Genomic DNA, 15,559 nt, shown 5'->3' on the forward strand with positions numbered 1-15,559 from the left:
TTAGGTCAAAAATACCGAAACTGTCAATAAAAACAGCTGAATTAGGTCTGCTATTCACAAAAATTTAAACCGCGATAGCTCCCTGTAAAAAGTAAAAATTGAAAAAATCGTTTTAATCCCATATTTTAAGCTGGACGGACTTTTTAATGATACCACTCACAACACTCTACGATGATTATATCAATCGGCCAAAGTTTTGTGAACAAAAAAAACCCATTTGAGTATATAGTTCCTGCCCCACTAAAGTGGGTCGGAACAACAAGTTCTTTTGAAAAAAAAAACACAAAGAGAGTGATCACAAAGTAGAACTGAAAACAAAGTGGCTGAATAGGGGAGCTCTGGTTCAGTTGTTTTTTAAGTGTAAGTGTATATATTATATCTGATATACACCCTCCATGTATATTGTCATATTGAGAATATTTGAAAACAAACCAACAAACTTGTTATCAGAAACAGGGTCACAAATAACAGTCTATGAAACGGGGAGTTCACTCTGAAAAAGTTTAGGTAAATTCGATTAAAAAAACACCTTAACTTTCCTGAAACTTTCTGGTAGCTTTGTTTCACCTGAATTTACTTTAACTGACCTCATCTTTGCATGAAAATTACCTGAAAAATTAAGAAGGCGCCACCTGAACTTTTACCTGATCATAACTTAAATTCACTTGAAAAACACACCAGAACAGTTTAAGGAAACTTACCTGACAAAATGCAAAATCTATCTTGAATTTTAAGGTAAAATACCTGAAAAGATACATGAAATTCACCTTAAAAATGCTTTAATTTTATTCTGAACTTTTGAGTTAAATAGTTATAGTTAAGGTAGATTTGTCTTAGGAACGTATTTTTGGTCATTGTATAATTAAAATTATTTATTAGTTGAGTTTATTTCAAACAGCGCCTTTGTTCCACTTTGCCCCCTATTTAATATTAAAAGTGAGATGTATTGAAACAAAAATTCGGTTTATAAAAAAAATTAATTTCTGAATGAACGAAGGCTCCCATGAAAATGTATTCAACTAAATACTATAAACAGTAATCATTAACCTATCTATAATCAGATTACAAATTAACTAATTTGACTAGGTTATAGTTAAGATCGAAAACTTCATTCGCATTTTGACTCTTTTTGTTCATTTTGATGTTTTCTTTCTTCAATTATGTACCGGAAAACCTCTTCGTAAGTCTGGTATGTCCAGTACGGGTTTATGAACAACCCCAGAATATTAATACCCACGTAGAAAATGAGATACGACAGCCAATCAGAACACACCGACACTATTACGTCATAGTTAGCGAACATCATATACGTTATGTAATAGAACAGAAATTGTCGAATTGTATATTGTACAGGTAAAGATATGGTATTGATTTTGACAAGGGGGTGGTCTTTGTAGCCCAGCATAGTAGCCATTTGGATAACGGCGTAACTGATAACAACCGATTCGTTGCCCATAACTAGCAGACCCAAATAGTGGGGGGCTGAAGATTTATGACACATCGCGTAGGCCGCACCCCCCACTAAAATATGGTGAACCGTCAACAGCCGCAAGCCCGATTTTGTGTATAAATCAACAATATGGTTAGTGCAGTACGCCATAAATATTAACTCAAAAATTGTATAACCCAAATAGCTTTCAAAAACCATACTTGTAAATTGGTTCACACCAGTCATGCCCAATCGATGATCGCCGAAAAGCCCGTAGCAGAAAAATGCACAGCATTTAATACCAGCAAACACTCGCATACCTCGAAAATCAAACTGAAGTTGTTTTTTGGGTGACAAAGCGCCGAATTCTTTTGGCCAGAGCAAATTTGCAATTCGGTGCACAGCAATAGAAATTACAGTGTAAGAAATACAAGTTAGCACAATTGTAAACAACATTTTGAAGGATGTTTTTGCTTATTTTTACTCAAAAGCGTCAGGTATAATGAGCAAAATAGTAAATACGAACCAAAAAAAAAAATCTGAAAAAATCTGTAACTTCAAAAAAAATAGAGTTAACAGGAGCAGGAAAAATTCAGGATATAAACCAACTGATTTAAAGATCAGAAAATAAAAGTGTTAAATTGGAGTATATTAATTTGTCTATCGACCTTGAGAAATTAAAGGTAACTTTGTGACCCAATTGTTCAATATTTAAAATTTCAAAGGTTTGTAGTCCAATTCCGTTTGAAATTTGAAGAGACTTGGATGAAATTTGAAATAAAAATAGTACAATTCTGCGGTCATTAATTTAATATTTTGACTACTGATTTTGAGTGGCGTTTTTTGTTGAAAGAGCCAATTTGGTGCAAATTTCAATGACGCTATTTCCCGTAAAACCAGAACTCAAAATTTTTCCAATAATGAATTGTAAATTATAACCAATGGCGAAAGCGATATATCAAAAATCAATTAGTGGTAAACATTTTTCTACAAAAGTTTGTATATTATTAATAAAAGATCATCTCAAAAGCATTTTGAAAGAAAGTTCAAGCCAAATTAGAATTACAATTGAATTCACTTAAAAATTTAAAGCTTTTTGAACTTTATAAATGCATGATAACTTTGAAGACGAATGAAAACTGTATTGAACGCATCGTGGTGAACGTTTTCTAACGAATTTGTTTAAAAAGCACGAAATTTTAGTTATTAACTAAAACAGAGTTGTGACGATCGGAGACTGTGTAATAGTTCACTTCACAAAATCTACTCGCGTATAGCTAAATCAAAACTTTTAATATTTTTCAATCAGAAAGTAATTTTTTTCATTTTTTTTCAAACAGTAACTTTGCAGATTTTTTTCAACAAACTCGTTTCAATATTGAAATTTTGCTTTAAACTTGAACAAATTTGTTATCTATTCGACTGATCAGATTTTCACTTTAAGATTCTTAAATGCAACATTCTAGCAAAAACTTGGCACCAAGTAAACAAAGATATTATTTAAAATTGATGGTCAGATATCATACGATATGATAAATGATACTAAGTCTAGTATTAGTAATATCATATCACTTACCTTACTTAGAATATCTGAAGCAGAAAAATGGTCTCATACTCTTTATCAGCTAAAGATTACTTACCAGATTTTATCGGGTTAAATATTGTACAAATTCGAAGAGTAAATTTTGTTCTGCCACTGAAAGACTACTGCGTTTGTTTAGACGTAGGTATATTAATGGATAACCCAAAAATGGTTGTTAAATAAAGCGTCTGTTGATAACTTTGTAAGGCGATAAAGATTCTATTGTTTTGATCAACTGAACGATATATGCCATTTTTATAATGCTCAAATGGTCGCATTTTATCATAAATTGTGAAACGAGAAAAAATTGAGGCTATGACCTTGAAGTCTACGCTAATTGGCGCTAGTCTGAAACAAAACTTAGGCCTGACGTTTCGCCTTTGACTGGTTTGAAACAACTGCACCGCTTGCAATCTCTTGCAGTGTCATTCAACCTCTTGCAATCGAGTTACCGAAACCCGTTGAATTTTAAGTTCAGTTCTGAAAATAGCGACATACCAGTCGTTTTTGAATATGGTCGTGTTAGTAGAATATTACAATTGGTTACAAACTCGATATAAATTTTGCGCAAAATTTTGAAATTTAAATTGTAGGACATTGTAGGAAATTTTTCAATTAAAATTTTGTATTAACTCGTGCTTTGTCGTTTTGCAAGATTTTGCAATTCTGCAACATCCTAAAAGTTCACAAAACAAAATTTACAAAATTTTTATTGAGCGAACAAGGATAAGAAACAAAGCTCATTCATTGGCACCATTACGTAAGAGCAGAGAACCAAAGAATTTTATCAGTTATGGAGAAAACAGCTTTCATAAACCCCGAATAATCTCGAACCCCGGACAAACAGTTGTTCCGATCAATTTTTTATTAGAAATCAAAAATATTTGAACAAAGTTCGTTTACATCTTAAATTGAAGAATGCGCTCATTAGATGCTTATCATAGCTCAATGCTTTCTGAAATACCCTAAGTTTTAATAACAATTTTCAAAATAAAAAATTTTTGCTCAGATAATATAGCTGGCCGAATCTGACTTGCGCAATACTTGTTTCCTACTTTCAACTGGCATTTCTATTTGAGCTTAACTTAGTTTACAAAAATACGTTGTACAATTTGATAGAGGCACTTTGCATTTAGTAGTTTCAATTTTTTGCAACACTTTTCATGATCTTCATCAGTTGCGCAAAAAATTGTGTCGACATTTTTTGCTGTACAATTAGTCCTTGGCAGATTTTAGAAGATTTTTGGTTTTGATATATAATTTAAAAACGACTATTAACAATAGGTAGGAATCTTTGTTAAATCATTTCAAGTTAGCTCAAAAAAACCAATGACAAACGTCAGTGAACTAAATCTTGCAAACTATACTTCTCTAATATAATCAAAAATTAATGTTGATAAAATTATGCTGATAAACAAGATTGATGTAATTTTACATTTATATTGCTGGATTGTCCCAGATTACAGGGTAAATGGAAAAAAATGAATTTTGTTTTTTCATTTATGATCTCACCTTGTTACGAAAGAACAAACAATGAGTTTATCTAAGCGTACTTTTAGAATTGGATAGGCCACAAAAAAATTGAAAAAAATTGAAAAAATTTGAAAGAAGCGTCTGTTGCTGACCCATTAAGACGCTTAAGATTCTTTTGATTTTAACGATATATGCCACTTCAATTTTGTTCAACCTGTTTAAACGGCCGGATTTTTTGAATAAATTTTAAAAAGAGAAATTGATTGAGCAATGGTGATGAAATATTCAAGTTAATTTGCTCTAGTCGAAAAATATACTCATAATTGACGTAAATTTGACAGGTGATAAACTTTGTAGGATAAAGCAATGACACCTTGTAAAGCGATAAAGATCCTATTTCTTTTTTGGCTTTTTGAACGATATATGCTACTTCAATTTTGTTTAAAATGTTTACACGGCGGGATTAAAAAGTAAACTGTGAAACAAGAAATTGATTAAAACAGTTAACATGAAATCCAATTTAATTTGCTGTAGTCTGAAAACGTATCCAGACATGACGTTCTAACTTTGATAAAATTCAAAAAAATGCGCCGGTTGGGAAATTTGCTGTTTCACTGTAAAATCTTACAGTCATAATGCTGAAAATCGTTGAATTATAACTTTGGCTATGAAAAACACAACACAAAAACCGTTTTTGACTATTCTTGACAAAAGACGAAAATTTATATTTTTCCTCAAACTTTTTGTGAGTTGAAAATCGAAATTACGTGACCAGGACAATGTAGGAAATTTTTCACTTAAAGTTTGGTACTAACTCGGGCTCTGTAATTTTATCAGAGTGTGGAATTCTCATTATAAATTCTGCAAGATCTTTGAAATATTTCCAACCACAACAACAAATTAATATCGATCGTGAAGAAAATCCATTGTGTATGCGTATTTCTTTTCTCGGCTCGTTTCTTTGTCAAAATTTTTTTGAAAGATTGAAATCTTGCTTCTTCTAGTAAGAATTTCGCAAGATCAGACAATTTGTCTGTCAATTTTATTATATTAGCAAATTTTTTTATTTGTTATCAAAATTCATGTTAATCATGCAAGAATAGTCAATCTCATCATTGATGCAAATTAAAAAGAGCAGGAATCATGGTGAAGAAAATTATTTTGTATTAAAAAGACATTCTTCATGAATTCCAAGAAAACGATAAGTGAAGAGTGGTGCCAATCATTGGTCATTAGAATTCTAAATCTTTAATTTCAACAAAATTACCGAAACTTTGAAGTTTTTTGTATTACAATTGAGACATTTATCATGACGCAGGTGGGCAAATTTTAGATACCTCAGTATGGGAAATTTGAAAAAAAGAGTAGGAAAGATGAAAATTATGTTTTGAAATTTTTTTCTCCCCCATTTTTTTTTTGCTTGGCAGCAAATAAATTGTATCCTGATTCCAAATAATACACAATTATGTTCCTATTAAAACACAAAATGTTCTGAAAGTTTTTGTCACTGGTTTTTAAGACAACATTTCCAGATTGAGGATTAAGAAGTCTAACGCTATCCTGTGCAATAACAGATACACTCAATTAGAATATCAACTGACAATTTCAGCCTCACATCAGATTACAAAAAATGTTTGGGTTCAGAAAAGAAAACTGCCTTTTAGAGTGTTTCACCTTTGTGCAAAATCTTTAGGGATAAATATACATTGAATGCCACAAATTTATTTGCTCCAAATTCCTTGATGTACAGTTGGCCCTCAGCACATTTCGCCAGTCATTTCAAAAGATAATTATTCAGCAGTATTTTGCTTTTAATAAATTACTGAAAATATTTGCATGTACCAATGTCCCCGAAAAATTAATGAATGATAGATTGGAAGAAAATAACGATGGAAACCTAATTGTTTACCTTATTAAGCAAGTTTGTGGACAAGAAACTTGCATTGGTTGTAAAAACTGTTCAAAGTGGTATTGCCTGTAAAAAAATGTGTACGCTGAAACTGCCTTTCAGATAGATATATCGGTGGGAATCCAAATGGTAACGACAAACATTTCATGTTCTCAAGAAGAAAAAACTAACTATCTCATTATTGAAAACTTGGAAATACTACTTCCAGTCTCAAGTTCTCTTGGAGGCCCGTAAAATTACTTGAGAACAACAATTCATGCGTCAGCTTTTTTTTAAGATAAAAAAAATTTTTTTTTAGAGCAGTAATACTACTTGGAAATACTACTTCCAGTCTCAAGTTCTCTTGGAGGCCCGTAAAATTACTTGAGAACAACAATTCATGCGTCAGCTTTTTTTTAAGATAAAAAAAATTTTTTTTAGACCATCAAACGAATCATTACAAGCGTTTATAATAAAAGAACATTTTTAATTTCCTCTGATACACATAAGAGTAAAATGCAAAAGGTAAAAGAGGCAATGTAAAGTTAAGAATATCACATTATGTACAATTATAAAATCATTAAATTACTTAACTAAAAAATTGACGTTACATAAAGAAACAATGATCTAAAATGCGAGCATTAAATGTTCTCACAATTCTGTATGTTCATCACGACGATTAAAAATAAAAATTAAAATCTAATGCTCTCAATGTCATCTTTCATATTATTTACTTTTAGGTCCTTCAAAAATTCTTTCCAACAATATTTGATCAGTTCTTTTTTAAGGAAGCTTTGGATGTTGTTTTTAGTCTAATATTAGAAGGCAGACTGTTATAAATTGGAATGGCTTGTGCAATAAAAGAATCAGTTAAAACTTATTGTTCCTTCTTATATCGAACGCTATTTTTTGACCTGTCATGTTGTTTTATTCTCATAGTAGAGAGAGGTTCAGTTTTATATGATGGAAGGTTGTTGCTGAGTAAGCGAAAAAAACTATTTTGAGCAATGATATTTCAAGAGAAAAGAGACTGGTATTATTGTGTTGCGAAGTCTGAGATCTGTGGACCGATCGTATTTTCTCCTCATAAAAATGGTTTTTATTCCCCAATATGCGAGTTTCCGGTTTCTATCGGTGCCAGTTTCCCTTGAAGTTTATCGGTGTCGAAACAAAAAAATAATTACAAAAAATGAAGCTCGCACTTTTCTTCATCTTTTCATGCGCAATGTCGAAAGAGCTTAAATTACGTATCAGTAGTTTCCACGACAATTATATAGTTTAAAATGAAAAAAAACTTCTAAAGAAAAGTCATTCGAGTTACATTCGGTGGTACGGGCATTCCATAAAATTTTCAATCGTTTTTGAAGTGGACAGTTTTGAACATGACAATTAAGATAAACCCACTGACCTTTTATTGGAAGTATTTTGTGCTAGACTAAGGGCCACAGAAAAATAATCATAGTTTCCCGTTGAATATTATATCTTTTTGTGGTCTTTCATGCGTTAAAAAACTCAGTTGAAAAAAACAAATCATTAAATCAATAGTTTAGGTCAATTTCCAAATTCGGATGCACAAAACGGCAAATCGCGATCACGGCTAAAAGTTCATTTAATTGGAATTTGTTTCAGAATTTGCACGCTTGAAAACTTCACACGAGCAATACAAGGACAGTTTGAAGTTGATTTGTAAAACTGTTGCGCATTTCGATCGAGCATCACTTTTACAATTTGATTTTTTTTTTAAAAAAAAAAGCACAAATATTGTAGCCAAAATAACTCCTCTTCTATCGTTTTTGTCAATTTATCGCTTTTCACAATGCCTCTAATTTGAACAGTGAAACATCAAATAACACTTTCCTTCCAACTTCAGAACTAATTTTACAACTGTTGTGCTTTTTGTATGTGTACATATAAAGCTCTTTTCTGTGAGAATATCTACTTCAATTCAAGCTTACATAAAATAACAGGCCATTTCGTCTTACATTAAATCATTTAGCCATTAAAAACTGGAGTTGAATTCGCACAAGCTGTAAATATTGACCATTCTGTGCTTAAACATTGCTATCAATTTCACGCGTAGGCTCAAAATAAAGACACGTTACTTACTCTCCTTAATATGTTGTATTTCCCGTCTTAGAAGTTTTTGAGATCAATTTTAGATTCATTTAATACAGAAAACAAGCCCAAATTAATTTTGGGAATAAAAAAAGCCGAATTGATTAGTCTACGATTTGAATTTTGCCATTGTTTTTATTTCAGAGTTGTAATTTTGGTTGTCAGTTTAATTCTGCGTAGTTCGTATTATGTGGGGTACAACTTTTGTGTTTGTATAGCATTTTCGTCGCAGCATCTAATTGGCATTTTTTTAATCGGCATTTTTTTTAAAAATCAGATACAGTTTATCTCATTTAGTGGATCAAAGTTTTTTCAATCGTAAAAGAATTTAGCGTATAGTTATCAAAATTTATTCAAAAAAATTATTCCGTTATTGTGAATGAATTACGATGTCGTCTATTGTTGAAAGACAGCGCTTGATGCGTGAAAAGTGGAAACAACAGACAATAATTCAGCAAAACAACAATTCTATCACGCGGAGTAAATCAAGCAACGATGTGCTGGCTGCCATCGAACAAGAAATTAACGTGAGTTCATTTCCGTCGATAAGATAGTCGATTTTATCAGATTAACTGTGTAATACAAAACGTTCGTTGGCCTCCTGTTTCCTAAATCAAATTTTTGTTGAATTGTTTGACTTAAAAACGTTATGATGATATCAAAGAATAAATCAGCAACTGCACAAACACACTACCGTCAAATTTGTATATGTGACACAGTAGCAAAAAAATTTCTATAGTTTTTTTGACATCATCAGTTCATCGGTAGATTTTATTCTTGTAACACTTTTTCAGTATGGTAGAGTGTATATGCGAGGCTGGCTTTTTATTTCTTCCGTCAAATTTTCACTTTTTGTATATGCATTGTGGAGAAAGAAGAGAAACATTATTTTTTTAGCTCTGAGAGGATAGTTTTGGTTTTTATAAGGAAACTGCAACTTTTTCTGTAGGATGAAAAAAGCGAAGTTTTAAAAAATTGAAAGCAAAAACAGGACAAGAGAGAAAGAAAAAGTTTTTTAGGGGTGGAGGTGAAAAGAAGTTGAGGAGGATATTAAATTATTACAATAATTGGTAAAATTGTTAGAAAAATTGTCATTACATTTTGTAACTATAAATATGTTCAACTATACAAATATGATCGATAACAAACCAAAAGAATTTTTATAAAATTCGATAAGAAAACAAAACATTTAACAAACTTATTTTAAGTTTCGCGAGCTCCTTCTAATTGTCCAAGTACCTATGATAGGCTTCAATTTTTGCCAATAGTTAGTGGTTCAATAGACTTTTCATTTAACAGAAACAAAACAAAACTTAATAGAACATTTGAATCGAAAAATAAAACAGACGATAAAATATTGGAAAAAGGCAATGAGAATATATAACATAATATTCAAAAACAATACCACTGGTTCCTTAAAGGCTCTACAAAACTATGATTAGCCAGAGTAATATTATAGGGAGAATTTGCAACAAAAATTCAGTCTTTTGAGAAGAGCGAAAAATCCTTGTAAACACTGCAAACGTCTTCTTCAATTAAACGTGGCTGATTATAAAACATGCATTTTCGCGTTGACTATTTACTGAATCATCAAATTACCTAATCCACCTGCTTTTGGTAAAAAAGTAGAGAAGAAACCCCCGGTATTACAAATTTAAAAAAATTACAAAAAAAACTTTAAAATAAAAACTTTTCTATTTGTAGCGTAAATACTGAATAGAAAAGTTTTTGCAGGTATCAGATTATTAAAAATTAGAAATTGACCAAACATAGTCAAACAAAATTGAATAAAAAATCACAGCGACAACAACAATAACGCAAGAACAAAATAAACAATAACTCAAATATTTGCTGAGAAAAATTTTCAAACTAATCATGATTCTATCTTTTTATTAAATAAATTAACAATTTGGCATTGTTTTAATTAGACTAGAAAAATCACTTATTGACTGCTCTGCTAGATCTAGCTTTTGAACTCCTCGATTCAATTTCTTTTTGCATTTGATTGATTGATTGATTTTTGCTGAATTTCAACAGGCGCATTATGAGAGGGTGCTTCAGATTGCAACATTTTTACAATATTGATGGTTTGTTATCTGTTAAAACAACATCAAAATGAGGGCTGTTATTTTTGTAGTTTCAGAAAGTTGTGATAAAGGTTGCTCCAAAATATTGGTTCAAAATGAGTTGCTTAAAAATGATAGCCAAAATAGCCTTTAATCTCAGAAAAAAAAATGACAAACTTCTGGCGTATATTAGAAGTTTTTGTGCCATACTTAGTCTCCCGTGAGCTTTCTTGTTTAATATGGTGGGTGTTCATTACAGTTTGGGTTCAAATATGTCCAAAAAATAACCCTAACAAAAAATTTCAATTATGTTAAGAAAATTCTCAAGACCAGGAATAAAATTACTCAAGCTATCAAAAAACTGTAATTTTTTTAAGCAATAGTTTTCGTCTCTATTATATAGCTGAAACTAAATCAATTTAATGAAGGAAATCTGTATTTTCTCCAATTTTTCTCAAAAACAAACAAAAGAAACGCACTATTGTTCTATAGATTAAGGTATCGTCGAAGTGCAGTAATTGAAATTGACGGCAGCATAGATCATTTTGTCATTTTTTAACGCAATTTGTCGGTGAAAAAGATTTTGGCTACTCTTTATGACTGGATTACTCTGCCGTTAATTAACCAAAGCGCCTTATGAATAGAGCAAACTCTATTTTAATAAATCTTGTTGTAAATTGATTTACAAAATTGCAGTTTCATTAACACCGATTGACAGATTGAAATCAGACAGCACAGTTCAATCTAAAAGAATTGTTATAAAAATTAATCAATAAAAAATAATTTAAAAAATTTTTGTGATGCTGAAACAATTGAATTAATTAGAAAAAAACTTGAGCAAAAACGCCATAAAAAACGTCATGTGACAAGGATAGATTTTTGGCTCAAAAAATTGAATTAGAAAAGAAAATATTGACAGTTCTAACATGTTTGAAATATTTCGTTCATAACAGATGGAAATAACCGGCCAGAAGACTCCGTATTTCATTATTTTTTTAAAAAAAATCTCAATCACCTCTCATTACAAAAACGTATTATACACAAGTTGAAGGAGTTTGCTGAAACGTTACAAAATTACTCAAAGTTTAAAATCATTCACAAAAAAATCAGCAAAATTTTTTTGTAATTTTTTTTCATATCTCTACAATACAAAATATTGAGCCAAAGAAGGAGACAAAATAATGGTCAAGAGTAATATTGTAATGTTTAATGAATCGTAAACTGTAAAAGAAATTTGAAAAAAAAATTCTGACAACCAAGATTCTCGATACAAAATTTAATGCAATGAATTGCATTAATTTTATTCAGAAGTATTTTCAAAAAATTGTTTGACAAACATATCATGAGTCTTAAGTCAAAAAGTTTCTGAAGTCATCACTTCAGAACTTGTTAATCTATACAAACACACAAACACACACGCAAACGCACACGCACACACAATAAACACGCACACACACAAACACACCCACACACACCACACACACACACACACACACATACACAAACACAATCACAAATACATTCATACACACGCACATACACTCACAAACACACAGAAACACAAAAAACACAAAGACACACAAAAACACACGCAAACGCACACTCTCACATATACGAACACACACGTATATATATATATATAATATATATATATATATATATATATATAAATATAAATGTATATATATTATATATATATAATATATATATATATTATATATACAAACACACAAACACAAACACACACACGCAAATTGACACACACAAAAACACGCACACACAAAGACAAACATACACGCAAACGCGCACACACAAACAAATACACACAATCACATAGAGAAACACATGCACATATATAAATATATATATATATATATATATATATATATATATAGTATATGCAAGCACGTGCACACACACACACGCACAAACGCACACCAAAAGACACACACATATACATATATACAAACAAACGCACACACACACACACCCAAAGTTACAAACACGCACACATGCACACACACACATATATATATATATATATATATATATATAGTATATATATATATATATATATATATATATATATATTTATATATATATATATATATAAAAATATAGATATATATATATATATATATATATATATATATATGTAATTATATTATATATATATATATATATATATATATATATATATATATATGTACACACACACACACACATATATATATATATATATATATAATATATATATATATATATATATATATATATAGTTACAAACACACACACATGCATATATATATATATATATATATATATATATATATATGTTTGTGTGTGTGTGTGAGTGTGTGTGTGTGTGTGAAAAATTTTATGTGATGACTTGATTTTGATGATGATGATGATGATGATGATGATGATGATGATGATGATGATGATGATGATGATGATGATGATGATGATGATGATGATGATGATGATGATGAGTCATTTAATTTTCCGTTGTTGTCAAAAAGAATGATAACGCGTATTTTTGAAGCACAATTTTTGCTACTACTAAGACCAGTTTCTGGAAAATTTTCCGCATTATCCGCTCGATTTTTTTCTGCTTTGGTCCAAATTTTTTCAGTTCCATTTGAGGCTGAATCAGTGTTGCTAAAATTTGTAATTTTTTCATAGGAAGCCCAAGAAAGAGAACGTCGTCACAAGAAAAGCATCGAAAACAGATCACCATTCGTCCCAACTATCCAAGCCTCCCTCTCAACCAAGTCCTCCTCATTTGGAGCTCCAAATCCAGTAATAGTAGAACCCCCGATCAACTACCGGGATCCATCATCACCATCTGACAGTGTCTTTACATCTCCGTCATCGACTGGCGAGTTCGCCTCGACAATCGGATCTGAGAACCGAGAAAGTCAGGACTGTGGTGATGATAGTGCATTCGGAAGTTTGGTCGACCCCGAAGATACCTTCGATACCGCTTCAGTTGACGAAGAGGCGTTCGCTCATGAAAACTTGCCAATCATCGCTAAGAGATCCTTTTGGGAACGCAAGCATCGAGAAGCTCTTGAAGCGGAACGCAAACGTCGAGAGGAAGAATCACATTTGGAGTTACTTCGTCAACGAAAGGATTCTTCAAGATGGGGTGCCGACCAAGTCAAACGGGCGAGTTCGCTCAGCTGTTTAATTGCTTCCGACTTCACGGATGGCGACTTGCCAACCTGTGAGTTTGTTGAAGCCGAGCGCGAGAAACCGCTTCAAAATTCGCGCAAAATAACAGTTGACAACATGAAATCGCACTGGAACGGAAGGTTTTCCAGAAATAGTTCGACATCCCATTTGAACCAATGTGAAGATGACATTATTTCTGCAGACCAAAAGTTCAAAAATGACCTTGAACGTTCTTTACAAAGACGAAAAGAAACTTATAAAGAGCTCATTGATAAGAGCTCAAATCTAAACAACAACCGGTCACGGAAGACAAACAAACAAACAAATAATAACAAGTCAGTGAATGACTTAGGCTTCAGAAGATCTCATAGTCAATCAATTTTAGACTCCGAAATTTTCAGAGGTGCTGAATTTTGCAAACGAAAACCAAAAATGCTGCATGAAAAATTAAATAAAGGCGAAAACGTTGTTGTTGCAATTGACAATTCGGAACGACAAAAATTGTTTCAGAGTTCAACTAAATGTGAAAACTCTAGCGTGGTAATTATAGATAAAGATATCGAATCTACCAGTAGCTCAACGGTAACGAATGTTAGCTCTCCCCAAACCTAAATTATACTCGAAAAAGTCATCTAAAGCTCCAAAATATTCATGTCATTTAAGAAACGGTATGAGAGGTCAACAAGGTCAATTAGAGCAAGAATCGCAGCAATATCAAAAAGCAAAGACGGACTTCGAGAAAACCTTTGAAGGTGCTAAGACTCATGATGAATCAGCAGCAAATTTTTCGATCCGAAAAGGTAAATTTACTTAGTAAATTCGTAAGTGGTTAGTAATTTCAGAAAAAGCAATTAAAGCAGACCCTAGTATAGGATATATAAAGTTTAGAGAGTTAGGGCTATTTATTTCTGCGCGCGAAATAGACCTACCTAGTTCTCTCAGACTAATCAACTCAGTAAAGCAGTAAAGACAAGTTTTATTTATAACGGTTGTAATATGCAGCACCGGAGTCAATGGTAAACACATAGCATGCGCTATTTATAAGAGAATAGAGTCCTTCTCAGTCTGTGATTGGTGGCGAATGTTGGAGAATACAGTCTGTATTTTCATCTGCTGCACAGGATTAACAACAGGAGAGGTACCAGACTTTATTTTAATAGAAATTAGAAATTTACAACGAAAAAAATTGCAGTTATACAAACGGTGTCTAAATGTGTTGTTTGCAGAGTTTGAGGGTGAAATAAGGGTTCTGTTTTTAATGAGGGAAATACGGTCAGCACAAACTCCTAAACAATTGACAGAGGGAACAGCATAGAGTTTTCCAAATTCAAAAAAACACACAAAAATTATCTAAAAAACGCACAAAAGAACACACAAAAAAAATTTGTCTATTTAGCAAATGGAAGCCAGTTTTGGTTACCAACTATTAGTCTACAATTGTTAATTGTTTTTTGACATTTGATTTCAAGTTGCGTTTTGCATTCACGAAAATCAATTATTTTAGAAAACCAGAAAACAAAATTTAAAAAATAATCCTTTTAATAAATGGTTATAAAACTTGAATAAATATAATATATATATATATATATATATTCTTATATATATAATATATATATATATATATATATATATACATGCCGCATTTGGTTCAGAACCTTGGAAATTGTTTGTTGTCACCTTGAAGTGAAACCTGAAGAGCTCTGCTCAATGAGATGCCATGAATCAAAACTTCTCTAACAACTTCTATAAAAAAGATTTCAATTTTCTTGCGGAATTTTTTTTTCGATATATTTTCAACTAAACTTCTATTGTGACCAATACAGTTATTT

At 31.4% G+C, this 15,559-nt stretch overlaps 2 protein-coding genes across 3 annotated transcripts in view; both read left to right on the top strand.

Moving 5' to 3' along the window:
• The window catches only part of LOC142349017 (uncharacterized), a 79,721-nt gene that overhangs the window by 55,334 nt on the left and 8,828 nt on the right, over nucleotides 1-15,559 (top strand). The window lies entirely within an intron of this gene.
• Nucleotides 8,385-14,688, top strand: LOC142349278 (uncharacterized). Of its 2 annotated transcripts, XM_075400736.1 has the most exons (3): nucleotides 8,385-9,014; nucleotides 13,239-14,065; nucleotides 14,394-14,688. In XM_075400736.1, exons 1-3 carry the CDS (start codon nucleotides 8,877-8,879, stop codon nucleotides 14,542-14,544), a joined length of 1,116 nt encoding a protein of 371 aa, XP_075256851.1. In that variant the 5' UTR covers nucleotides 8,385-8,876; the 3' UTR covers nucleotides 14,545-14,688. The 2 variants fall into 2 exon arrangements, with proteins under 2 accessions (XP_075256851.1, XP_075256849.1); XM_075400734.1 differs by having other exon boundaries at nucleotides 13,239-14,417.

Source organism: Convolutriloba macropyga, chromosome 11 (assembly GCF_964194025.1).
Source record: "Convolutriloba macropyga chromosome 11, txConMacr16.3, whole genome shotgun sequence".
Classification (NCBI taxonomy): Eukaryota; Metazoa; Xenacoelomorpha; order Acoela; family Convolutidae; genus Convolutriloba; species Convolutriloba macropyga.